This window comes from Maylandia zebra, linkage group LG7, assembly GCF_041146795.1.
Source record: "Maylandia zebra isolate NMK-2024a linkage group LG7, Mzebra_GT3a, whole genome shotgun sequence".
NCBI classification, from domain to species: domain Eukaryota; kingdom Metazoa; phylum Chordata; class Actinopteri; order Cichliformes; family Cichlidae; genus Maylandia; species Maylandia zebra.
The window spans coordinates 13,406,554-13,434,087 of NC_135173.1; the positions used below are offsets into that span (position 1 = coordinate 13,406,554).

Consider the following 27,534-nt stretch of genomic DNA (forward strand, 5'->3'; position numbering starts at 1 on the left):
TATTAAAACTGAAGTAACCATAGCAACAGTGCTTAGGCTTCAGGCCTGCTCATTGCTCATAAAACTATTATTGTTGAAAGAACTGGGTGAGAATTAGTCAGTATGTATTTTATGTTATCTACAATTCTATTTATGCTGAACATAAAAAGTGGGTCACAAACATATTTTATTTATTTACTTTAAGCTGTGAATGTTTACTTAATTTATTGTATAAGTGAGCGTGGCTCAAGAGTTGGGAGTTCGCCTTGTAATTGGAAGGTTGCCGGTTCGAGCCCCGGCTCAGACAGTCTTGGTCGTTGTGTCCTTGGGCACGACACTTCACCCGTTGCCTACTGGTGGTGGTCAGAGGGCCCGGTGGCGCCAGTGTCCGGCAGCCTCGCCTCTGTCAGTGCGCCCCAGGGTGGCTGTGGCTACAATGTAGCTTGCCATCACCAGTTTGTGAATGTGTGTGTGAATGGGTGGATGACTGGATATGTAAAGCGCTTTGGGGTCCTTAGGGACTAGTAAAGCGCTATATAAATACAGGCCATTTACCATTTATAATAAAATAAGACAGTGCAGGCTCCAATTTGAACTGGGTCTGTAAAATGTACATTAAAAGAGAGTGCATGGATTTGCAAATGTCATAAACCCATGCTTTATTCACACTAGAAGATAGAAAACATAGCAAATGTTTGAACTAAGAAAATTTGCCATTTCAAAGGAACAGTGTGTAAAATCTCACCACTAGATGTCAGTAGATTGCAATAGCAATTCTGTGTTCTTACTGCCCCAAATTTTTTTTTTTTTTTTTTTTTGCTTTAAATGTCACTCAAGCCTAATATTAGCTGGCACAATGTTAGCTTACAACCAGCTGTTTGTTGTTTTATGTGGCTCGTTGCCTGTCTAATGTGCTGGCAATAAGTAATTGCAATAATATCAGGAATAAACGACCACGTTAATGTCCATTTTCCTGTGTTAGAGCCCTGACTTTAATTCAGGAGATTAGGTTTTAGGTGAGGAGAAAGACGCTGAGTTGGAATCAGGGACGGAGCAGTGGTCGAGGAGGATAAAAGCATACTGAGAAAGAGTTGATAAAAAATGTACATGTACAAATGTTAAATGGTTATGTATAGTTTAAAAGTGCTATTTGTGGTTTTTAAATTAAAAGTAACTTATGAGGCGAACTACATATGTGGTCGATCTCAGGCCACATACATAAAATGTGATTAGCCAGAATGCCGACACTCATCTCAGCTATAGTATTCAAGATGGCGAGACAACATGGTGACTTACACTAACCAGTCACATGTCTGAAGTATTACTAGATTACTTCTAAGTTTATGAGAACATGTTAATTTGTTAGAAGATGTCATTGCACAGTTATCAGTGTATATTTATGAGTACAACATGTTTTGTTTTAGGTTTTATTCGTTTAAATAACATAAAAAAATTACTTAGTGTACTTTATAAAGAAAAAAAATCAGGTAGTTTTGTGATGGCAACAAAAAAAGTGTGAGAAGAACATGTTTGAGCATCTGTGTAGCATCTTTTCTTCTTTAAACAAGAGTCCATAAACTTCTGGGAACTGAGAAGATCAGCTATTGTCTTTTATGAGATGAGTGTCGTCCCATTCTTCTTGATACGGGATTCTAGCTCTTCAGCTATGAAGCCATGGTGTTTTAATGGCTACTGTGTGTGGTTTATCATCATCTTTCTAGCTTTGGCCCATGGACTGTGGTGGAAGAGGTTTAACCTGCTTTTGTGGATGGTATGGTGAGCTGTGTTTAGACAGTGATTTCTAGAAGTGTTCATGAATGCATCCAGTTATCATTATAAAAGAATAAAACATTTTTAATGCAGTGCCAACTGACGGTCCAAAGGTCATGGCGGCCAGTGCTGATTTTCCAGCCTTGTCACACACATGCACTTCTCCAGATTGAACCTTTGCCCATCTTTACTTCTGAAAAACTCCCACAACCCTTTTGTTGCCTCCTTTCCAAGTTTTTTGAGACATGTTCAGGGCTCGCAAAATCACTAGCCCGACGACTCGAGGCTAGCAATTTTTCCAGTCGGGCTACCAAAATCTATCTTAGCCCTGCCCGTCGGGCTATCATAGGAAAACTATATGTCAATGCTTTTGCATTCTTTCAAAAATGTAGCTGAGTAATTATGTCATTGGCATCGATGAGCCACTGTCAATGTGTGACATATTGAAATCGCGTTTGAATTTGCGCTTGTTTTTTTGCTTTCACTGTCACTTTGCGATCGCGCGAACGGTGTGTAGAGTGCGGCAGCACTGATTGGTGAGTGACGATTAATTGCGCACCAATTCCTCTGACATCGTCTTATGTGGCTCAAGAGTTGGGAGTTCGCCTTGTAATCGGAAGGTTGCTGGTTCGAGCCCCGGCTTGGACAGTCTCGGTCGTTGTGTCCTTGGGCAAGACACTTCACCCGTTGCCTACTGGTGGTGGTCAGAGGGCCCGGTGGCGCCAGTGTCCGGCAGCCTCGCCTCTGTCAGTGCGCCCCAGGGTGGCTGTGGTTACAATGTAGCTTGCCATCACCAGCGTGTGAATGTGTGTGTGAATGGGTGGATGACTGGATATGTAAAGCGCTTTGGGGTCCTTAGGGACTAGTAAAGCGCTATATAAATACAGGCCATTTACCATTTATCACTCATTAGCTTACTATTCAAACGTGACAAGTGAAATCTCCCGCAGCAAGCTTAAACATGTCATAGAGGTTGATTGCGCAGAGAATCGCTGACCGTTATGTAAGTACATGTGTAAAAGCAGCAGGATTTACACCGGTATTTTAGTTCTGCTCAGCCAAATAAGACAGGTCAGGGTGAAGAAGGTGCAGCCAAAGAAAAGCCTACCACAAAACGGAAAAGTTATGACAAATCAGACTATGAGGCAAAAAGAAAGCGCAGCTTTTTTTGGTTTTCATGGACAAAAGCTAAATAACATAATGTTCTGCCAGGTGTGTTGTGAGTTTAATTCGATTTCTGAGTCGACAAGCGCCTTTGTTACTGGGACCAGTAATTTTAAGAAAGACCCCATCAGAACCCATGAGAAATGCAAAAAATGCATTATTGACCAGTCTGCAATGTCTTTCCCAGAACAAACAGCAATTGCAAAAAACATACTAAAAATAAACCAAGCACAAGAAGAAGTCCTGAAAAATCTGTTTACAACAGCGTACTATGTTGCAAAGAGTGAACTACCATTGGCAAAATTTAGCAGTCTTTGCAAACTTCAAAAAGCAAATGGCCTAGATCTTGGTTCCACTTACGTCTTACCCGTGACTTCAGTGGAAATTTCCGATTCAGGATCTGACACAGACTGATTCATGTTCTACACAGTTCTTGCAAGTTCATAGAAATTTCTGTTCAATTAGAACCAAGTATTTGAGTTGATGATTGTAATTTTTATACAGTTGTTGTGATTTGTATTTTAACAATTTTTGATTAATTTTTTTTTTCCGTTACAATATTATACTTTAATGTATAATATTGTAAAGGAAACAAAACATAAAAAAATTGCTCTCTTTTTTTATTCGGGCTACTTAAATTTATTTTGGGCTACCAAAAACTGAAGAGTGCTGGCCCAAAGTTTTGTGAGCCTTGATGTTGCTGGCACAAATAATGTGACTAACACTCTGATTCATCCTTTGTTAGGTCGAGAATAAAATGAAGGGGGAAAATCCAGTCAGATTTAATGTGTTGAGTCTTATGTCTGTCCCGCAGGCTTCATTTCAGCGCTCCAACAGCCATGACAAAGTGCGAAAGATAGTTGCTGAAGAGGGCCGTGCTGCTCGAAACCTCATTGCCTGGAGCGTCCCTCTAGAGAGCAAAGAGGAGGAAGGTTGGTAGCTTAATGCAAAGTAAAAAAAAAATTTTATGCCGTTAATTTATGATGCTGCAGATGTTGTCGTGGATAATTTATTAAAGGTGATAGCCCGTGACCCCAGGATATGGTTATCTGTCTTTGCCAATATTGTTCAGCATTTTATATGTTATTCATTAAAAATGTTGTTGTACACTGTCAACTGGAACCAGATGGTTATTTTTCTTCTCATGGCTCAACTGATAAAATGAGTACTTCAGATTTCTTAAGCAGACTGTTTAAACTTGATGCATGCTCTTGTGTTTTAGAATAAATAAAATATATTTGTGTTTTTAAATGGTGACAATGGGGGGGTTGTCTTTGAAATAGTCTAATCCTAACACTTCTGAGAAACCCACTCAACATGCTCACCCATTTTTCTCATTTTCACTCTGCTTCTCTTTTATTTGTGGGTCAGTTCAGTTTTATTTATTTAAGGCCTTGTTTTTGCTCCAAAGTTTGAGGATGAATTAAGGTCCAGCTTTTGAAATTGTAGTTTAATCTTGTGTTTGTATGTTTGTTTGTTTTTTTACATAAGGCTTACCTAATCCTCTGCAACTCTATAATTAATCATTTACAATCAAGTGTTTATTTTGTATTTCACTTCTCAATGATTCTCTTTTTTTTTTTTTTTTTTACATATGTGACGTATTTATTTGTCACAACAATTATATATTCATTGTTGGCCAGATTTAAGCTCTGATTATTTATCCACTATCTAAATGCAAGCCTCATATTTTTTTCCTCTCTCCTCTTTACTTAGCAAAGTCCAAAGGCAACTCCAGTGGCAGTTCCAGGTCTCAGAGAATCAATTCGGGACAACAAAGGAATAAAAAGCAGGTTGGAATACCGTCCTCCAACACTAGAGGGCACTTTTTACTAACTTATTTCATCTTTGACTTCTGCCTCATGCCCCTGAAACCCTAAAAAACGAACTTGATGCAAGCCTGTCTGTGGTGGTTGCGAAACTTTGTATGAAGTCCTTTAATATTTTTCTCCTGGATGCAACCAAAATCTGCCTCAAGTTAGCGCTCTGATGGGCCTTCACAGTGTGTACTTCTCTCTCATATGCACCTGAAATTTGGCAAACTATTTGTGCCTACCAATACAAGAGATTATTGCATCAACTGGACTGTTAAATGTTTAATAATGTTAGTTTCTTTGTGAGTGGCCTTCCATATAAAAATAATGAGGTAAAGGTAGCATGACTCTGTAACACTGCTGTGCAGTCAGTGTTTGTGCTTTCCCTACAAATCCAGCCACATGATGTTAAAAATTCAGCTCACTGTGATGTCAGTGCTTCAGCAGTCAAAGTTTCTCATTTAACACTTAGTTTTTATCATTATTTTAAACTGATCAGGGTTTAGTTGGAAATCTTCATTATTTAGTGCAAGTAGCTGTTTGAAAAACATTTCAAAACCAAAAATATGCAGTGAGGTAAAATTTATAATATATCTTATTCTTTATTTATTGGACACTGGAGATTTTCAGAATAAAAGATTAATTGAGCTCAGTCAGAAGTCATTTCCTTATCAGATTCCCAGTTATGAGAAGCTATTGGGTTACTGTCCAAACTTCTTTACCTGCAGATCTCAAATTTGATTTTTTTTTTTTAACCATTTGTCAAATTTTAGTTTAATGTTGTTGTTATTTTGTTTTGTTTTTTTAATCACTAAACAGTAAGTGTTTATTAAAGGCTTTGAAGTGATATTTGTTTTAAATTTGTGAGTTAGATATTGAAATAAAACAAATGAATAAACTAAAGCCTAAAAGTAAAGCACACCATACTGTTATAAAGGGACTCATTAATAAACTGGAGTGCTTTGTGTTTTACTTTTGGCCTTAAGTACAGATAATTTGTCAAGAGATTGCGATAATGTGTATGTTTACGTTTTTAAAAAATATTCTTGCCATTTTCCTAAATGTTCTCTCTTATTGTTCGTGGGGCTCTGCTTGTGGTGTTTTCTGTGGTGTTTGCATTCAAAGTGGTAGTTCAACGTAATGTTTCCAGCATATTTGCTATTATCTTGGCTCTATGATACCTATGTTCGGTGCCTTAGTCAGCAGAAATCCTTACAGAGCACCTGTAAATGGTAGGGGGAAGACGGAGCTTTTCAGTTTGCTCTTTCTCCACAGAATGCTGCCGTGGAAAATAAAGGCACAGCTGGAGCTTTGCTGGAAAAGGGGCCAGAGAAGAGCCCCACAAAAGTCAGACAGCCCCGAAAGGTGGACCTGCGAGCGCGCTACTGGGCATTCCTCTTTGATAATCTGCGTCGGGCTGTGGATGAGATTTACGTCACTTGTGAATCTGATCAGAGCGTCTTAGAATGCAAGGTTAGTCTGCATCGAGGAGCGAAAAAAAGGGGGGGGGGAAGAGTTCTGCATAGGAATGCTGATCCTAGTTTTGGGATCACTGGGTTTATGTCCTGCCCAGTACAAATGTCTTTAGCAAGTTTGAAATGTCGTATGATTTGTGAACACTAGAGGGGGACATTGAAAGCATGACAAACATCTCACATTCATCTCGAGTCTGCTTAATGTCAGAGGGGCTCTCTAAAGGCTTGCTGGTGAGACAATTATCACAGGGCTCTCTCTTCACATTGGCATGAATAATATTGATGACTGACTGTAAACAATATGTATGCATGTTAATAACAGGGTTTGGCGGTTTCCGCTCTTTGACATAAACCACCAACATTTCTGATTCTCTGCTTTGCGGAAGTGTATTTTGGTAGCACTGATATGTCGCTCCAGAGCGTATGGGCGTGATAGTACCGGTCATTGATTCTTCTGCCGTGGTGCATTATGCTGATCATTGTCCTGGTAACGGTCTGCGGTCAGTACCACAGCCCTCTGGTGTGGTCGGCTCGCTGTCATTGCCACAGCGCAGCTCCCTGTGGCGTGATCAGCACGCTGTCATGTGTCCTGTGTCAGACAACAAGCTGCTAGTTGTGTTTTTTCCTTTCTCATACCACTATATCTCTCGACACGCTAATGCTGTCTAATGGCCATGAAGCTGGGCGCTGTTCATAATCCCCCATCCCACCCAGCTTGGGCTTAATGGACACTGATAAATGATGGAGTCATCTGGAGGGGAAGCAGAGTGCTCTGATAGCCCCCAGCCACAATCCCCTGGTGTAGCTGTGGGCAATCAGCATGTGTACTCTCTCACACAAACGGCTCACCATTTTTTCCACCTAAAAACTTATGAACATCAACACAATCATTATCAGGAAGTAATTCTCTGCCGCAGCTCTGTTACTGTAATACTTTATGCAATTTTGAGGGGAATGTAGCCCTGACCTAATGTTTTTCCATTTACAGGGTAATTGTCCATATAGCAGAATGATTCCTGTATGTTTAAGCATAATCCCCACAACCTCAGTTCTAATTACTTCACACAAACTGCTTATTTTACCCACCTAGTACAGGCCAGAAACATACTCTGTATTCTTCTTGCTTTGAGATCAGTTAAGACTTGTATTTTCTAACTTGTGTACATGGACAGAAACGGGCTATTCTGGACTTCTGGCGTTCAAATAAATAAAAATAAAAAAAACACAAGACAATGTGAACTATAAAATATTTCCTTCCCAGAAGTCAATAAGTCTGACCTTGACTGAACATGACATGGCTGATCATTTTTGTTTGGACCACAAGCTTTTACTGGCCCTCTTGCTTTATGACAATGCCTCGTGAAGGTTAAATCCATTTCTCATGAATTATTATTTGGTGGTTATTTTTGGCTAAGCGTGTCTGTTCTCTGTCCTCTGCTTTATGGTGCTTTCACTCAATGTTGGTTTAGCTGTCAAATGCACAGCAAACCTTCATTACCAAATGAAGCGAGCCGCAGCAGTAGACACTGGCTGTTAACCAGCCCTAATCAGCAAACCTGCTCAATGCATCTTTCACTGGACTGACTTGTCTATTAACTAAAAGCACTGTGAAGGTTTACTCTCAATTACCACTCCCTTCATGCTCCCCATCAATCAGTTGTGTCTGTTTCATTAGAGCTCTGGGGAGAAAAAAACCCCTCCACAGCCTACCACTTCTGAGTAACCAACACTGGCTGAGTACAAGTGCAGATAATGGGCATTTGTTAAAAGGAATTTGCCTTCATTGTTCTTGAAGCTTTCAGTCAAGTGTTTTTCTTAACATTCATTGAAACTTTGCGGATCAGCTCCTGCTTTCTAGCAAAACTTTGCAAGTTCTCTTTTGTCAGTTTTTAATTCGTTAAGTACAATTTTTTATTTTTATTTTTTTTTTTTTAGGAAAAAAAATCTGTGACGAAGATAATAAAAAGGCTGTTTTTCACTTCTTTTTTTCAGTTTATCCTTTTGATAATAAAGTGTCACAAAAGGGTTAAACATGCCAAACCTTATTTCCCGTGGTCCATGGTACCACACTGAAATATCTTATTTTAGTCAATAATATATGTTCAATATACTCAAATGTACCTAAACGCTGGAACAAGTGAATTAAAAATTTCTGACTACAAACTCAGATCAAAATCAGCTAATGATTATTTTTAAATAACCTTTTGGAAACGTATGACTATGAATTCTGCTTTGTGGTTTGCACAATTTACAGCAGACACTGCAATGGATTTTTCTTGGTGTTTGCAGGGATATGTAAGAATATTTTAAAATGCTTTTAGTGTTGAGCAAATATTGAGTGCACATCCATCAGTTATTTATTTTAAACTTGAGGGGTTTTTGTGTGCTATATTTTTTATTATTTTTTTTATTATTCATGTTTTGTGTTTTCTAAATTGTGGTTTCTCTGTACTGTTATACCTGCTGTCTTCAGGAGGTGTTGATGATGCTGGACAACTATGTACGGGACTTCAAAGCTCTCATAGACTGGATCAACCTTCAGGAGAAGTTGGAGAAAACAGATGCTCAGAACAGGTCATTTTAAGATGCTCTTCACTTTTTCAGTGGGCCTCATTCACAAGCATTGCTCACGAACAATCTGACTGTAAACTAGGCATACATTTTGTGCACAAATCTGTGTGCAAACACATTTAGTACATTATTTTATGAGGACATTTAGATTTGCCTCAAATCATGCTTACAATTGATGGAAGCCAGACTGTATCAAAAAAAAATGTAAAGACACATATTTGAACTGTGATGTAGTGATGGTGTCTTATTAGTTACTATTTACAGTTTTCCAAAGCAAGCTAAGCCAAAAAATGTTCATAAACAATAATAAGGAATTAAACTGCATGTTTAGAACATAGTATATTAACTGACAATGTGTAAGCTAGCCCCCCCCCCCCCCCTCCTCCATTAAACATATGCAACCTTTTCAATACTAGTTTTTACCAACACAAAGACCAGACAAAATAAAGGGCACAAAACGTTCCAGATATTTAATGCACAATATGTCACTCCCAAGGAAATCCACTTAGGGAAACTTGTTTTCTTATATAGAGAAACAGACGCATGGTAGCATGCAGATTGAGATGTGAAACCAAATCAGGTCCGATTTTGATTTACTAACATACCCACAGTTTTGTTCTGTCAGAACAAAATTGGTTTGTGTGCTTTTTTTTTTTTTTTTCCTAAATCCGACAGTACTCTTGAACGGTACTATTTTCTGGTCATAGTAAGGGGCATTTCCAAACTCGTATGAGGCCCATTGTTTTTGTTTTTCTTTCATTCTCATTCTCTTCCCACTTTGAATTGCTCCCTGAGGTGGAACCAAAAATGCGGGTGTCCGGTCCCTGGCTTTGAGTCACAAACAGAATGAATCAATAGCCTTGGCTTTAATTCAAAGAGATCCAGCAGTTTATTGGCTTCTCTTTAACACAGTGACCATTGCAGCTGTAAATTTGAAACGGGCTGTTAATCAATAGAACAACCTGGAACTTTTACATGCTTCATTTATTGCATACATTGCTACAAGTGAATCAACCATCTGACTGATTTCGCAAATGTGTGAGTCAAGTGTTTGTGTTTGGCAACTAGAAAAAGTTTAGTGATGTACGGCACTTTCACTTTTGTTCAGGCCAACTTCTTTAGCCTGGGAGGTGCGTAAGATGTCTCCGGGACGTCATGTGATGCCAAGCCCCACAGACAGAATGGTACCTACGCCAGGTGCACGTCGCGCCCTCAACTTTGGGTAAGCTTTTACCTGTTATTGTTTCCAGTCTAGCATTGTATCATAAGGCATCCTGTGATTCACCAATCAATATTTGTTATGATGCATTATGGTTGTTTTTGTAGAGGTTAGGAAGTGCAGACTATCTAGCAAGACAGCCAATGAAGCATTTGTTTAATGCAATTTGTTGAGTGTCTCACTCTTGGGCAGCAGAATCAGTGGAAGGTGTAGATGAAAGTGTCAGTTAAAGTCTGCTGAAGCATCGGTTCAATATGTGCACCGCTCTGTAATCTGATGCTGCAGGAAATGGATATTGATCATGACGGAGGCCTGTTGTCCAATACGTCCATTGCTATCTCACAGTGGAATGTACTCAGATGCTTTGGCTAGACGCTTTCTTAAGATTGCTGAAGCTTTACAGACAGGCAACACAGTAGGAGCTGCTCAGACATTGAAGGAGGGGATTGTACCTGTTGAGTTTAATGGCCATTTGTTTGTTCTGATGCATGCTCTGTATGTGTCTTCATCAGTGGTCCTCCTGCAACCAGGCACTCTCACACAGGCCCCAGCTGGGCAGACCGAGTAAAGTGCACTCAGTCCGTCCTTGGCTCCTGTCAACCCACAACATCCCAGGCAGAAAAACCTGGTAAGAAACCCCTCATAAAATCGCACTTCACTCTGTACTTAAAAGAGAGTGCAGTTTAATCTTCTCCTTGATTTACGGAGCGCCTTGTGTGTTCACAGGTAAAAAGGACGCAGAAGGCTGGGAAACGGTACAGCGAGGACGCACTGCCAAACCTCGCTCTGCCGCCATGGTTGCCAAGGTCAGTCCTGTCTTGGCTTGCGTCACCCCAAAACAGGACAACAATAAGGGTAACCAGTCGCGTGCGCCACCACAAGCAAATGAGCAACTCCGTCCCGAGTGTCCCCGCCACAAGGACGTGAGTCAGACAGACACCAAGCAGCAAATCCCTTCGGAGCCTGAGCCACAAGAGGAGGTTGAAGGTCCAGAGAATGGACAAATAATGGAGGTACTAATGTTTAGTACCTTGTGACGTCTTTCTGCCCGAACAGTCCCTGGATATCAATTATTCATGATAAGCGTGTATTGTAACACTAGACCATTTTATCAGCCGTATTTGTTTTTGTTTGGGCTTGATGGTATTCATAGACAGACTGTCGAGACGGGGATATCAACTTTGAAACGATTGATTGCGCGCTGACATTTCAGAGGCATAAAGCCCATCTTCACTGTCATGAAATAAATACGCAGACAATGCATCAAGACACACTTGGTAAGGGTGTGTTATAGCTATCTAAATTGTATTTGCATTCTTTGTTTATTTTAATCATAAGTGGATATTTAGGGCATGTCGGTTCCAGCTTCCTTGCATGATTTGTTTTTCAGCTGTGTGTCCAATAGTGACTGTTTTGGTTTTATTTTTGTATTGCTTTCATGAATTGCTTTATATATGCATGTCTTTAATTGAGTTTGCGTGTGTTTGTGTGTGTGTGTGACTGTCGGTGCAGCCCCCAGCAGAGAGTCCACAAGGCTCGGGGCAGTGTGTCGACGCACCCTGTGAAGACGTGCCTCCCACCATAGCAGCCCTTACCCCATTCCAACCCCCAGAGCACACCCCATCCATAACCTCACCCACAGACATTACCTTATCAGTCCCAGTTTCTGTCGTGACCCTCGCCACATCACTAGATCTACCCCAGACGGATGGCCTCAGTACACAGTTGGCCTTTGGGGACAGTGGGGCTGAGGGGGGCACGTCACAGGGCATGGCCACATCTGCTGCAGGACAGGCCGAGACTCCCATGGCAGCGGTGAAACTGGAGAGTGTGCTGGACCCCACAGAGCTTTCTACTGTGAGTGCTGAGAGATGGAGGAGCAGAGGGAGGGGAGGGCTGGGAGGGCAGGGATCCCCAAGGATCTTTCACCGCCTAAACAAAGTCAATCTTAAGAGACCTCCAGACCAAATGTGCAGGCAAGAGTATATAGCTCTGTGTAGTGTTGTTGTAGTACCATTCACTGTTAAGAATAGTTGTGTGTAGATGTAGATTGTATTCAACCTACTCCAACCAAGTTTTACTGAGCACAAAATGCTCCACAAACTGAATTATTTATTTATTTATTTCCGTATAAAGTTTTTAATTACTGTTGTCTTCTGCTTCAGGCTTTGTCTTTTCTTTAAGGCCTCATTTGGAGAATGCAAACACACAGTTCCATTTAATTAAAGGATGAATTTGCATTTAAATATGATTTATATTATGTAGAACCTTCCCTTAGTCTGAATATTAACTAGTCTGATCTTTTGCAGAATACTGGTATACCTACACTGAAAACTACTCGTGTATACTGCTGCAAATGCAGATCCTTTTGAGAAGCCTCTTCCTTGTTAGTTTACGCTTGATTTAGAGTAATTCCGGCCCTGAAATAATCCCTTATTTTCACAATAATACCTCAAGTCCTCATACATAAAACCCTTAAATAAATTGCTAGTTTCATAGAGCAAAACCATGCCTCCTTCTACCATCTCTTCATCCTCACTGTTAATGTGCCATGCATGTATTTTGGATGCTTCCTCACTTGTGAGAATTGTGGTGATTGTGTTGTACAAACTGTGATTGGGTTGGTATGTTATCCCCCCTTATATTTGGTTCCAGTGACAAATCAAATCACCTTTACAGAAGCTAAAATATATACAGATGTTCTCATGAACGCTTTTCTTCAATTACAAACAGTGGCCCTGTTTTGTTTAGTATTTAATAGCTCATTGACCAGCAGTTTCTCTCTTGGTTCAGGAATAGTTCAGGAAAGTAAGGTTTCAGTGGTGCTGGAGAGATATTGGATAATATAGCTTTCATCTAATCTAACTACTTACATTTCTTCAGTGCTATTTTTGATTAAAGAGGAATCAATTCTGCAACTTTTATTTTTCAAATCAACACAAAAAATTAGTATTTGAACCAAATGTTCAGTGTAAACCAATATTGAATAGTGTACTTGGTGTACAGTGGGATAGTTTTAACATTTATGGAATGTGAAATATGTGTGAGGTGGAATCTGTGCTCTCTGTTCAGCCCCAGTCTATGGCAGAGGTCCTGGCCAAGAAAGAGGAGCTGGCAGACCGGCTGGAGAAGGCTAACGAAGAGGCAATCGCTAGTGCCATTGCTGAGGAGGAGCAGTTGACGAGAGAGATTCAGGCTGAGAACAATGACCTGGAGACTGACAATGAAAGTGACTTCTCTGTAAGATCCGTCATGTTTTTTTATTATGCTTTTGAATGTTTGGTACTTTTAATTTGACAGTCATTAAAATGGTATTTAAGATGTTTTTTTGTTATTATGAATCTACTATTTAAAAAAACAAAAAACAACCCTCAATTATTTACCACAGGCCAGCATCGGTAATGGAAGCTGTGGAGCTAATATAGATTGGAATGACATGCTGGCGGATTATGATGGTATGAAAGGCAACATCTGAGATTTAAACACTTTTTGTAAAGGTAAACACTGCACTCAAGTCTATTTTTGTTGTCCTTCCTGTAGCTCGGGAACCATGGCGGCAGACTACATCATGGGGCGACATGGTAGAGGAAGAGCCCGCTCGGCCTCCTGGACACGGCATCCACATGCATGAGAAATTGTCCTCACCGTCACGTAAAAGGTACCACATCATATATTGCATTTTCTTTTTTTCCCGGCTAGTTGGCTTATTTCGTAACTCAAACTAACGAGATCAGCACAGTTCTTTTTCTTTTTGCCTTCCTGAACAGCACCAAGGTTTACTCTTTAGCAGCCCTCTCCCCTCCCCTACTTTGACAAGGATTGATCCCTGCATCCGGAAAATCAAAGGCTCACTTACTGTGTCTGACCTCTTTCTTTTTAGCTTACCACCCAGAATGTCTAAACAGGCCCTAGGTGTCTGTTAGGGTCTGCGTCTGCCTTCCACATTGTTGATAAGGAGAGGGAAAGAGATGAATGATGCATTTCCATATTTTTGACAGGACCATTGCAGAGTCAAAGAAGAAACATGAGGAGAAACAGCTGAAGGCGCAGCAGCTGAGGGACAAACTCAGAGAAGAAAAGACGCTCAAGCTGCAGAAGCTGTTGGAGAGGGTGAGTAAGTCTGCATGAACTTGACGGAAAGCACCGCGAAGAAGTTCCATGCAAGCTAAGCTTAGCCTGGCTCGCAGCGAGAGATTCTGTCAGCACACTGCCCGATAGAATCACCAAATATTGTAACCCATTCCAGTCACATCTAGGCCAGCTGGCCACAGGCAGTCGTAATGGAGACTCCCAGCCAAAATCAACAGTCTTTCATGAAGTTTGTTTTTGTACTCTCAGCCATGGCAAGAGGAGTTAGTCCCAGAATAATTCAGGTTAACCACATAAATCCATGAAGTGGTGTTTAGTCTCATTAATCCCCACGTGAACACACTGACAGAGGTTAGAAACCGAGCGGTCAGGAATCTATTGTCTGTTTGGTCTTAAAGAATACACTGTGGATTTTTCTTGCTGCTTGCTTTTCACTTTCTGCAGGAAAAAGATGTGAGGAAATGGAAAGAGGAGTTGTTGGAGCAGCGGCGGAGGATGATGGAGGAAAAACTGTTGCACGCCGAGTTTAAGAGGGAGCTGCAACTGCAGGCTATTGTGAAGAAAGCTCAAGAAGAGGAGGCCAAGGTATTAAGAGCGAATCTCTTGCAGTCATACATTTTATATATATATATATTTTCATATTGTCATTCAAGGATGTGTTTTTGCAGGTGAATGAAATTGCTTTCATCAACACCCTGGAAGCCCAAAATAAAAGGCACGATGCCCTTGCCAAGTTAAGTGAATATGAACAACGACTTAATGAACTGCAAGAAGAGAGACAAAGGAGGCAGGAGGAGAAGCAGGCCAGAGATGAGGCTGTGCAGGTGATTAAGAAAAACCTTTTTTGCCTTCATTTATGTTCTCTAATAGGATTTTTAAATTACCAATCCCCCATCTATTCCGCTCCTGTGTAGGAGCGTAAGCGGGTCCTGGAAGCAGAGCGACAGGCCAGAGTGGAGGAGCTGCTGATGAAGAGGAAGGAGCAGGAGGCTCGTATTGAACAGCAGAGGCAGGAAAAGGAGAAAGCCCGAGAGGATGCAGCACGGGAAAGAGCGAGGTTTGTACTTCCAAATCACTTCAGCATGAGTGGAAAACTTACTTTTTGTCCCCCTTTGAGGGGGCGGTTTAAGATTGAGAGATTAAGATTTAAATGGGAAGATATCTGATTTTTATTCTTTAGTCACCAATCAATAGCCCAGGACAAGACTTTCATACAGTGTCAGTTGTCTGTGACTTTGTAAACTGTCCTGATATAGTTGTGCAGTTTTTCCTGCTCACAATGAAACATTGGAGGAGGTGCTAAATTATTCCAGTAAGCAGAATACAGCTTACCACAACTTTAAGTGGCCCAGCAAAGTATCTAGCTATTTTTTATGAATGATGTAGTTAAGTGTTTTATTGTAGATGTTTTCTCTGTTATTATGGATTACTGAGGGGTGGATTGATGAGCTGAAATAGCCGTTCTATTCAAATGAAATCTACAAGTCGTAGTGTCAAAAAAAGAAACGCACCCTCTGATTAAACAGGCTACATCACTTTGATTCTTGCTGTCTTTTTAAGACTTTTAGATGCACTTATTTGTCATTTTATGTCCCATCTGCAGAGACCGAGAGGAGCGTCTGGCTGCTCTCAGCGCTGCTCAACAAGAAGCCATGGAGGAGCTGCAGAAGAAAATTCAGATGAAGGTACATTTATACAGCGCCACCTTGCTTCTTTAACAAACATTAGACAAGAGTCCATGTTTCTCGTATGACCTGGGTTTTTTGGTTTCTTCCATAGCATGATGAGAGCAGCCGCAGGCATATGGAGCAAATTGAACAGAGGAAAGAAAAGGCTGCTGAGCTCAGCAGTGGTCGACATGCTAACACAGACTACGCACCTAAACTGACACCATATGAGCGCAAGAAACAGTGTTCACTGTGTGGAGTTGTGGTATGTAAAGTTTCCAATCAGTCTCTGGATCAGTTAGAGTACTTCACTAATATTTAATGCAGTATCCGAACTATTAACTAACTCTACAACTAACTTTACCAATTAACTTAAATATTTTTATTTTAATCTCCTGAACTAATATATTTATGCGTCTTTGCTATATATAAACATGAGGAAAGCAAAAAAAAAAAAAAGAAGACCACATTTGACAGGCTGTATGTACACAGAATTACTAACCTGAAGGTGATTCAGAGGAGTTTTGAAAGAGGCCACATTTAAATGAGGATTTAACAGCACCGATTAAACACAGTCACCTAAACAGATTTATGACTGGCCATGATTATGCCTTCCCCCCCCCCCCCTCCTTTCTTTCTTTGGAGCATCAGGCAACGAGCAGACACATTTATCTCTGATTAACTGGCTGCCACCAAAACAAGGGTGGGACACCTTGAGTTTTCAAACCAGCATCAGAAAAAGGGGTGGGGAGGAATCTTGTTAAAATGTTAGATGACCTTGGCCAGCATCTGACACTAGGGATCATAGATGGGTCAGCAGCAAGCACTTTATTTAATTATATTAAACACAAACCATTCCAAATGGGCCTGTTTCCAGAAATGGCAGGAAAACATTGCCTGTTGTACACCTGTCTCTTCTAGTTCCTGTTTCTCAAACATCCGCTACAGCTAGTCAGCAATCTGCGATGAGTCAACTGTTGTCATCAGCTTGCTTTTCTTTTTTTTTCCTTGTATGTACATGGTTGCCCTAAGTTCTGTTTATATAATAAAAACCAGAACAATTAAGTGAGATACAAAAGTATATCACTGCAGCATAATGTATGGCAATTGCTCTAACCATTGTCAGCCCCAAGATCTTCATCCATTGGTATTGGCTTATTTTAGTGAATGAACCTAGGGGTTATGCCAAGACCCAAAATATGATAAGATGAGTATTCTGAACAGTCAGTCGTGCAAATCTGCTATAGCAGAGTATATGGAGCTTGACCTAAACATAATAAATCCCTTTCTAAACTAAGCTTTAGAGGAGGCAGTTCTTGTCCCAGTGTATGTGTCTCTGTGGTATATTGTTTCACCACGGCAACATGGGGCCCTGTTGACCTTCTCCTGCCTCTTTCTCCATTGTGTCCACAGCACTGACCTCTGACCACTCTGTTTGTATTTGTAGATAACCTCAGAGGTGCACCTGTTCAGCCACACCAAGGGCAAGAGGCACCAACAGGCCGTGCGAGACAGCAGCAGCATCCAGGGACGGGAGCTCTCCGATGAGGAAGTGGTGCGTATCACTGTCACCCAGCTGGGAACAAACATCCTCTCACTCTGCCAAAGAGTATTGCCCTGTTGCTGCCTGTTTCATGTAAAATAAAAAAATAAAAATAGACAAAGAGCACAGTCTTTTATGACACGGTCATTATTGATGTTTATACGTCCTCTTATATACTGCCACAGGCCTGTAGCTGGCTTTGTGAGATTACAAATGAGCCTTGAAATGTACTCAGTTAAGGTTCAGCGCTTCAGTGGAGGACTGACATCACCCTCTTGTCTCCAGGCTTTTTTATTTTTTGTGTGTCATGGAGCACTTTTCCATGGGAAGGCAGCTCATTAATGCAAGGTAACCTCTCAGGCTGCAATATGAGATTGGCTTTTCAGCAGGGCTCATTGTGAAGGTGACAACTGTTGGTGCTGTACGCAGAACCTTTGGCTTCAGCAGCTCCTTCATTCAAAGCTTTTTTTTCAGTGATGAGTAATTGATAACTTTCCTTTTTTTAATCATTTCCTTTCCAAATGCAGTTTCTTTTTGTTTCCTTTTTGACAGCATCATAACCTTGGGTTTGGGGAGAAAAACAGTTTATATATGAACACTTATGCCTTGTATTTGCTTGATTCACTACATTTTTAGCAGTAATCCTAATACAACCTTAACTTGTCATTTTTCAGCACTAATCATTCAGAATTTAGGTCGTTGCTGAGGTCATCCTCATAATATCCTGCATCTTAATCTTGATGTCATGCTTGGACAATTTGTATTAGATGTGTTATTACAGGACTGAGGCTTTAGCCATTCCTGTACCTCTAATATATAACATTTAGATGTCCAGAATTATCTTTTCTTATTTAAAGTGAAGAGACTTTGTTTGGATAGATTCATCTGCCCCACATATTATTTATATCAAAGCTCAGTTTCACAATTTCATTCACGCCGCTGCCAACTATTTTTCACTGTGGCTCCATAACTCTTCCTGCAGCGAAGGATTTTTAATTAAAATGAAGATGGTTTGTCCAACTGTGCTGTGAGGTCTGTGAGGTCACTCCATAGTTTTTCAGCAGAAGCCGATGTGCCCTCATATTTTTTCATTCTCTCCCATTCTGAGAGACTTGTGAATTAAATTGAAAATTCACTTGTATTCAACAGGGTGGATCGATATACGGGTAGAGGACTTGAGATTGCTTTCCTTTTTTTTTTTTTCTGCTTTGATATAATGAAATAACATCCAAAACCCATATAACGCAAGGAATTTATATCTAGGGTAATTAATAAATAGGTTTCTCAGAGGAAAGGCTGTTCTTGTCTTTAGCGACTGGCAAGCACGATGAGTAGAGTGATCGCCACGCTGCATCGGGTATCAGAACTGACTTAGGCGAGGCACTGAGTAGTCCTCAAGGACTTGTTGAAGCTGTACTGATAGATACAAATAGAGACGCCTGTTGAAATGTCCAGAAATTTTCTCCCACCACACACGGTTTTGAGATGTGCGGTCGATTCGGTATAGCAACAAAGCTGCTGTTTAAAAGAGCAGTCTCTCCACCAGAATTTATTTGTGTAGTTCAAGCGATTTAAGATTATTTACCTGATAATGAAGGAATAGTTGATTTGCTTTTTTGTTTGCTTTCTGTATGACTTCTGTCCTTCTTTTATGACTGTGTGATTTGCTCAACTAGCAGCCGAGTCTTATCTCTTTATCAAAGAGACTGCATGAAAAGGCTGTTTGTGTATGCCAAATGGAAGTCTACCACGCTGGCCTTTGTATGGTAGAAAAGATGGACTGGATGAGCATATCTTGTAGAATTTGTATTTCTGTAGGCTGTCTTTTTGATCTGTTAAAGGGCAGTTTGTGTCAAGAGGAAGATGAGATGTTTATAGTACTATCTAGTTTCTCTCACCAGAGGCAACGTGTAGCTGCAATGCCCTTTGACCAGTGTTTGTGTAGTTTTGTTGCAGAGGTTCCTTTGGTAGGTAAATATATGTTGTTAAATCTTCTCATCCTAAATTCACAAAGTACATAACAACCTTCAAAAAAGACAAAACAAAGAAAAACAGAATTTATATCCCAATGGATACGTTTTATGTAACTAGTCTTTCCCAACAGATGTGTTTTATCTGTTGGTGAAGCAATTCCATTAAGTGAGCAGCCAGTTCACAGGATGGCCTCTCTGAGAGATTACTGAGCTGCTGTCTTCTAAGCGAGGGATAGCTACGGTCACGAGATATTAGTGACCTGTGATATCAGTGAAACGAGGGCAGAGGTGTGCAAATGCAAATCAGAGGAAACTACAGTCACATTCATTTCAGTGAATCGGTCCTGAAGCTTTGAAAATCTTGCTTCAACTTTAAATGAGGAATGTAATATTGAGATTTAATTGAATTTAATATTGTGATTGTGTGTGTGGTCAAATTTAAACTGGCGTGTTTTGTGTCGTCTTTGTATAGAAACTAGAACTAGAGTCACACTCTGTTACTTTTGAAAAAAAAAAACCCAAATCATTCAAGAATGCTTCCAAACGAAGTGCCTTGATTTCTTTTATTCTTTTCTTGAACATTAAGACAGTGTCTTAGTTTTTCTCTCGCTCTCTTTCTCTCTCTTTTCAATTTTATATGTATTTGAAGCAAATGTCCCATTCTTAGTCTCCCATGGTTGAAATCCTGTGAATCTTTAGTTATAAACTACAGTGGGGCAAAAAAGTATTTAGTCAGCCACCGATTGTGCAAGTTCCCCCACTTAAAATGATGACAGAGGTCAGTAATTTGCACCAGAGGTACACTTCAACTGTGAGAGACAGAATGTGAAAAAAAAATCCATGAATCCACATGGTAGGATTTGTAAAGAATTTATTCGTAAATCAGGGTGGAAAATAAGTATTTGGTCACCTCAAACAAGGAAAATCTCTGGCTCTCACAGACCTGTAACGTCTTCTGTAAGAAGCTTTTCTGTCCCCCACTCGTTACCTGTATGAATGGCACCTGTTTGAACTCATCATCTGTATAAAAGACACCTGTCCACAGCCTCAAACAGTCAGACTCCAAACTCCGCCATGGCCAAGACCAAAGAGCTTTCGAAGGACACCAGGAAAAGTATTGTAGACCTGCACCAGACTGGGAAGAGTGAATCTACAATAGGCAAGCAGCTTGGTGTGAAAAAATCAACTGTGGGAGCAATCATCAGAAAATGGAAGACATACAAGACCACTGATAATCTCCCTCGATCTGGGGCTCCACGCAAGATCTCATCCCGTGGGGTCAAAATGATCATGAGAACGGTGAGCAAAGATCCCAGAACCACACGGGGGGACCTGGTGAATGACCTGCAGAGAGCTGGGACCAAAGTAACAAAGGTCACCATCAGTAACACACTACAACGGCAGGGAATCAAATCCCGCAGTGCCAGACGTGTTCCGCTGCTGAAGCCAGTGCATGTCCAGGCCCGTCTGAAGTTTGCCAGAGAGCACATGGATGATACAGCAGAGGATTGGGAGAATGTCATGTGGTCAGATGAAACCAAAGTAGAACTTTTTGGTATAAACTCAACTCGTCGTGTTTGGAGGAAGACGAATACTGAGTTGCATCCCAAGAACACCATACCTACTGTGAAGCATGGGGGTGGAAACATCATGCTATGGGGCTGTTTTTCTGCCAAGGGGACAGGACGACTGATCCGTGTTAAGGACAGAATGAATGGGGCCATGTATCGTGAGATTTTGAGCCAAAACCTCCTTCCATCAGTGAGAACTTTGAAGATGAAACGAGGCTGGGTCTTCCAACATGACAATGATCCAAAACACACCGCCCGGGCAACAAAGGAGTGGCTCCGTAAGAAGCATTTGAAAGTCCTGGAGTGGCCTAGCCAGTCTCCAGACCTCAACCCCATAGAAAATCTGTGGCGGGAGTTGAAAGTCCGTGTTGCTCGGCGACAGCCCCAAAACATCACTGCTCTCGAGAAGATCTGCATGGAGGAATGGGCCAAAATACCAGCTACTGTGTGTGCAAACCTGGTAAAGACCTATAGTAAACGTTTGACCTCTGTTATTGCCAACAAAGGTTATGTTACAAAGTATTGAGTTGTATTTTTGTTATTGACCAAATACTTATTTTCCACCCTGGTTTACGAATAAATTCTTTACAAATCCTACCATGTGGATTCATGGATTTTTTTTTTCACATTCTGTCTCTCACAGTTGAAGTGTACCTCTGGTGCAAATTACTGACCTCTGTCATCATTTTAGGTGGGGGAACTTGCACAATCGGTGGCTGACTAAATACTTTTTTGCCCCACTGTATGTTTTCCGCAGTAAGTAATCCTTTAGTTTTAGGCATTAGTTTTGTGGCACTTGTTTTGCTTTTGCACACTTGAGCCCAACTAATGACAACTGTTTCATACGACGCCTCTCGGTGAAGAGCCCTATTCAGGGAGCAGGTGCAGGAAAAACTTTGACCAAAGGCTGTGGCATCACACAAGATAACTTGCCTACATAACTGAAACCCTTTGTCTGGGGCCATTGTATCCTTTGGGGTGCTGGATGACAGTGTAATTTAGTAATTGGTTTCTTCCGCATGTGTCATGCTGTTCAAATTGGGTTATATTCTCTTGTCTATGAGTAGAAATATCATACTTGTCTGACAGGAAGCAACACCTCCTGGCCTGCAGCATGTCCGTGGGCAGGCAGGTGGCTTCAAAAGAGCATTCATTACTGAGAGTAATTACAGTATTCAGTGGTGTTACTGAGAGGTATGCAACAATGTGTCACATAACACATTCATAAGACTACAAGTTGCGTCTAATAATATGGAAAAGGATTAGGGTCACAGGAAAAAGTACAAAGTGGGCACGTCTTTTTGTTTTTTGTCAAATTCAGATTAAAGTCAAAATTTTTGAGGGAGGAAAAAAACGTTGGAACTCATCTTCACTACTCAAAGAGGAGAAACGTACACAGACACTACTTTTCCTGCGATATGTCAGTGTAGTCTTTCTTTTGGTCTTTGCCTTCCTTCAGTTTACTGCGTATAAAGTGAAGAGTGTTAAAATTGTACGTAAAAAGTAGCAAGCAAATGCTGTTTAATTGCTGTTTGTACAGGAACAGTATATTTTGTGCAAGCAGCAGTGTTGTGTTGTGGCTGACATGGTGCAACCTATATTTGTTTCCATAAAAGTACAATGTCTGCCTTCCAGGAAATGAGTGCTAAAGTTATGCACTTGCAGAAAATTACTTATTTTCCTTCCAGTGCGGCTCTCGGAGTTTGTTATAACCAATAACCTGAGAACAATTTGTTAGTAGCTTTTGATATTCTGTTTTTTTTCTTCCCTGTTCTAGGAGCATCTTTCCTTAAAAAAATACATTGTGGATATTTTGACGGACAGCTCTGTTTCTTCGGAAAGCGTGAAGGATGGAGAAGAGCGGCAGAAGGCACGAAAGAAGGCCAAAAAGCTCCGCGCCAGGATGAACTCCAGGTAATTCATCCATTTTCTCTCTGTTACTGTCAGTCTCGATTTTTCTCACCACCCTCTCGCAGGCAGGAGAGGACAAACCTCAGCCAGGACTTTTTTTTTTTCCTTTCTTTTTCTTTTTATGAGTGACAACGATATGGAAAACAGATGTTACGTGCATCCAGGCTTTCTACAAGGTAACACTGATGATGTTAATTTATGACCACTTTCCGTGATTGGGGAGCAAAGCTGCAAATCGATCCGTGGCTCTCCAGCTTTCACCTGTAAAGAGCTTTCCTCCAAATTACTGCCATGGCATTGCCAAATCTGAAGCCTTCCTCAGTACCAGCGATGTATGTTCAAGTATGTATGAGCCATGCCTATTTTTCTTGTTCTGAATTATTGATTTTTAAATGAAGTATCAAAGAAAATCAATAGCAATCAACAAATAGGAGGTGACGCTGCTGTGTGTCAGAACCTGGACCTGAACTCAATCAATCCAGCTGGCTGTCAAAAAAGAGATTTGAGGGATGAGACATGCAGTGCGTACTGTGAGATGGTGAGATGGTACCGATGCTTATTATTGGGAAGACTTACCCTCAAAAGACAGCAATCGCACAATAAAAAGAATGAATGAATTATAAATCAGCATATTATATCTATCAAACTTAGTCACGGGCTGAAAAATCATATTAACAAATGTGTATGCAGACATTAAGAAAAAGTGATCTGCTGAACATGTTTTTGTTTTGTGTTTTTTCAACGACACTCTTGATCCAGCTAGCTACCGCTTTGGATGCCTCATCTTCCATGTTTGATCACTGAAAACTGATTCCCTAAACTGAATTTGATGACTCATCGTTACTGGCCAGGAACCATATCAAAACATTACTATTCTTTTCACTTTTAATATTCGCTTTTACAACCGAGCTTGAAGATGTAATTAAATGAAAAAACAGTGGTGACACACGCCAGAGGAAGAGCATAAAGACTTTATGTACACACAAAAATACCAATGTAATGACACGACTGTGGCTCCCGAAGTATAGCAGGTGTTGTAGTGTTGGTACTTTGAACCCCCTCCTCCTCCTGTCCTCAAGGGGTTAAGTGTCCTCGAGCAAACCCTGATGTCCGGTCAGTGCACGTGGACGCACGAGCATTTTACTCACTGCGCTGATAATGTTAATGGCATGACTAAACATTTGTTTCTCCTGCTCTCTAAGAATTCACCACCACTCATGAATTTTAAGGTTGGATAGCTTCGTTTTCGTCATTAATATTTTTATTTTTATTTTTTTGGTAAAGAGAAGGGGGGAGAGAGAGGAAAAAAGACTGGCTGTGATGGTCGAGTACATGTCGTCATTTGTTATCGCAGGGGTTTGTGCTGTTTTGTGAGTGTAGGCTGACCTAATGATCCTCTAAAATCTTATCACAATTAAGCTGAAAATTTGGCAATGAATGAGTTTTCACTGTTTTAATAATTTATAGTTCAGAAGGAAAAATGTATTCCAAAGAGGCAACTACAAGCTGAAACTGCCTTTCTACTGCAATGTTTTATTCTCAGCTCTGCTGTTTTTGGCTTTGTGAGACTCAGCGGTACTGAGAAAGTGACAACATGATCTGCCTCTGTTCACCATCACTCGCGCACCAGCTCTGCTGAGACTAGCACTCAAAGGCAGCAGGCCTTCAGAGGTCATAAATAACACAGAGCCCCTGTAAACATAAAGGTGAGCTGCTTCACCGCTGGGTGGAAATGAACCGTTTTATTGGAACACCGTATGGTGTCCGTAAAATGTGAGTGTGTCTCACAGGAGTTTAAACTAGGCCTGCATGGAGCCCTGTTGTGTCATAAAGTGGCACACACATACTTTAGCCCACTTATTTGGCGTAACTCCTCTATAATAAATTTTTTGGAAGGGAAAATAAGCTATTAAAATTTAATGTAAGTAGCCTGTCAGTGTCAGGATGAGTTCTGGACTTTCAAAGCAGAGTACACACTGATACTCAGATATGAGCTTTTTGCCTGTTTCTGGTTGCTTGTGGTTTGTTTTGTTGGCTACGTGGACCTAAGAGTGACGTGAATATGTAGACACGCCTTATAGAGTATGGAGAACTGCATGAGGTGCTAAGCATGGCCTTAGCTTGTGTTACCACCCTGATTCCTTAGATAAAGGGAGAAAAAAGAGGTTCCCTTAAAGGAAAAACATATGTCCTTAATAATACACAGACAAGCTAAATGGACTAGATTGAATTATTGAACCATTGTCACTTTTATAAAGGTTTTACCACTTGTTATGACCTCAAAGTGTGTCTGTTTTGCAGTGTAGCCATGATTTGGATGTAAACGTGGAGAAAATTCTCTGTAAACAAAATGGAATAATTAAAAGGAATCGAGATCTCGTGTATTATGAAGTGCTTATAGCCCTACACTGTAGAAATGGGCTTTCTCCGTTATTGCCGAACACTAAGATTTATTGCCCATTTTTTACATGACTATAATAAATTGTGTAGCAATTGCTCCCTGTTTAACCTGATTAGATATAAACCTGTCAGATTAATATTGTAATCTCATGAATGGCAAACAGAGTGGATATAGTTCAAGTCCTTATTAAACCATGTCTGTGCTACCTATTTATCCTGCTCACGTGGCACATAAAATCACTACATATTCAGAATGAACGCTGAATCAGGCCACTTAGGGATTTTTTTCCCCCTTTGCTTATAACTGTTGAAAATCTGTTCTAATGATTATTTTGTAAGTAAGTATTTTTTCTTTTCTGTTAGTAAAACTGATTTTAAGGATTTTTATGATAAATTAATTTTAAATAACATAATCAGTTAAATGGACTAGCGCTTTTCACTATAGGGTACATTCACCCAGTCATTCACATTGGAATGCATTAGAGGCAATTTTGTGTTCACTATCTCACCTAAGGACACTGTATGTGAACTAGAGGAGCTGAGGATTAAACCAATGGCCTCAAATTAATAGATACAAAATTAGCATTCAGTTCAGTTCAGTTCAGTTCATTTTTATTTCAAACATTTCAAACATGTGCCTTCACAATCATTACAAAATATCATTCCATTATTTGTTTGAAAAGGAGTAGGCTGAAGTATTTACTTATTTTTGATATTGATATTGAATTTCTGACTGCTTAAATTTGTGCACTGGCTATCTGTGATTTTTAGTCATTTTGGTCAAACTGTGAGGGGAAAATGTCAGTGTCTTTTGGATGAACAATCTACTCTTCACAATCTCTCGTGTTCAAGGGCAGACTTTAGTTGGAGCAGGTATGGCCTGTTGGAGGAAATCCACTTGTCGTCTTCCGGGAGGAGTTTGATTCTATCAGTGTAGAGACGATTAACCGGAAGGTGCCCTGTCAACCTCTGATCAATAGTTACTTATCATGTCTGGGAGTGTGTGATTGACAGATAAATGGACCTCTCCATAACCCATTTTCACCCACAAACATGCACAAACACAAAGTTTGCCTTTTTCAGACTGGAGATGTTGACTAACGCCATGGAGATGACAGTTCTCTAATAGCCATGGTTGTATTGCTTCTAACCCCCATTAACTGTTTGACAGCGAGGGCAGCAAAGAACTCTAGTCTCCTTGTTAAAAATGGCAGGAGGGAATTAAGCCTTGGTGACATGAGTAGATGGCAGCAAAACACAGGTCCCTGCAGTGCTGCTGTCTGATTATTTTAAGCCAAGTTACATGGTGATTGGCTGACAGGCCAAATAAACAGACTGGGTTTGAAGTATTTTCTCTCTCTCTCCTCACACTTTGATCCTTCGTGTTCGTTACTGACGGGCCAAACACTTTTTTCCTGGGATTCAAGGACTGTTTCCTACTTCTCTCTCTTTAGAGCAAAGGAATATGAGACATCAATGGAGGCAAAGACTCAGGTCCCTGACTCCCCATACAAGGCCAAGTAAGTGTTTTCTTTTGTTTGGGGTTTTCCCTTTTTTTTAAAAAAAAATGACATTTTTCTTCTGTATTAATATTTTTCCCCTGATGTTTGTAGTGCTACATCTAAAGCTTTCTTTAAAAAAAAAATCCATTGCTTATTTTTTTTCTTAATCACATCTTTAAATCTGTAAGTAAATAAATCAGAGTGCAGTTATATCTCAAGTGTCAAAAATATAAAAAATGTAAATGTTCTATTGTTCCATTATTATTTGTTTTTGTAAAGTGTTCCTAAAATTGACTCGAAGAGTTCTTTAATCATCTTTTTGGTTTTGTTTTTTGTAGACTAATCAGTTAATTGGTTAAACATTTTAGCTTTACCAGTGGTATTAAAAATCCTAAATTAAGGACAGATGTTTTAACAGATTTATAACTTTTGGCTGTTATGTTCAGGTTGCAGCGGTTGGTGAAAGACCTGTTGAAGCAGTTGCAGGGCCAAGATAGCGGGCAGTGGGCCAACAACAAGGTGTCTGGTCTGGACCGAACTCTGGGAGAGATCTCACGCATCTTGGAGAAGCAGGTAACTGTCTGTTATGTTTTTATGCACGTGAAGCCATCCTTTTCTTTAATATAAAGGTCTATCACAAAGGTTTTTGGGTTGCATAATATGCTAGACTGATCTATGGTTTTACACTGAGCAGTCTGCCGCAGTGCAGAGGTCATGCCAGCCATCTTTTTAGTTATGAGCTATGTTTTCGCTTTCTGCATACCAACTTGCCTTTGGTTGTTGGCTAATGAAGACCAGATTAACAGTGTTTACACTGTGCACATGGTACCAATAGAGAGGCTTCCTAGCACGAGAGCAAGCATTGTCTTGTGTCTGTGTGGTTTGC

The 27,534-nt window shown here is 40.4% G+C and overlaps 1 protein-coding gene across 3 annotated transcripts in view; it reads left to right on the forward strand.

The window, feature by feature from the left end:
- The window catches only part of scaper (S-phase cyclin A-associated protein in the ER), a 59,899-nt gene that overhangs the window by 3,358 nt on the left and 29,007 nt on the right, over positions 1 to 27,534 (forward strand). For 2 of the 3 annotated variants that reach the window (XM_004553160.4, XM_004553161.6), the window contains exons 2-22: positions 3,728 to 3,845; positions 4,630 to 4,706; positions 6,003 to 6,200; positions 8,676 to 8,776; positions 9,882 to 9,995; positions 10,505 to 10,620; positions 10,719 to 11,005; positions 11,505 to 11,849; positions 13,065 to 13,232; positions 13,381 to 13,447; positions 13,533 to 13,650; positions 13,991 to 14,102; positions 14,526 to 14,666; positions 14,750 to 14,905; positions 14,996 to 15,138; positions 15,685 to 15,766; positions 15,861 to 16,013; positions 17,196 to 17,303; positions 22,613 to 22,749; positions 26,601 to 26,666; positions 27,095 to 27,221. In XM_004553160.4, coding sequence (XP_004553217.3) covers positions 3,728 to 3,845; positions 4,630 to 4,706; positions 6,003 to 6,200; positions 8,676 to 8,776; positions 9,882 to 9,995; positions 10,505 to 10,620; positions 10,719 to 11,005; positions 11,505 to 11,849; positions 13,065 to 13,232; positions 13,381 to 13,447; positions 13,533 to 13,650; positions 13,991 to 14,102; positions 14,526 to 14,666; positions 14,750 to 14,905; positions 14,996 to 15,138; positions 15,685 to 15,766; positions 15,861 to 16,013; positions 17,196 to 17,303; positions 22,613 to 22,749; positions 26,601 to 26,666; positions 27,095 to 27,221 — 2,934 coding nt within the window. The remainder of the gene's footprint in view (positions 1 to 3,727; positions 3,846 to 4,629; positions 4,707 to 6,002; positions 6,201 to 8,675; positions 8,777 to 9,881; positions 9,996 to 10,504; positions 10,621 to 10,718; positions 11,006 to 11,504; positions 11,850 to 13,064; positions 13,233 to 13,380; positions 13,448 to 13,532; positions 13,651 to 13,990; positions 14,103 to 14,525; positions 14,667 to 14,749; positions 14,906 to 14,995; positions 15,139 to 15,684; positions 15,767 to 15,860; positions 16,014 to 17,195; positions 17,304 to 22,612; positions 22,750 to 26,600; positions 26,667 to 27,094; positions 27,222 to 27,534) is intronic. The other variant, XM_004553162.4, reaches the window with a different exon arrangement.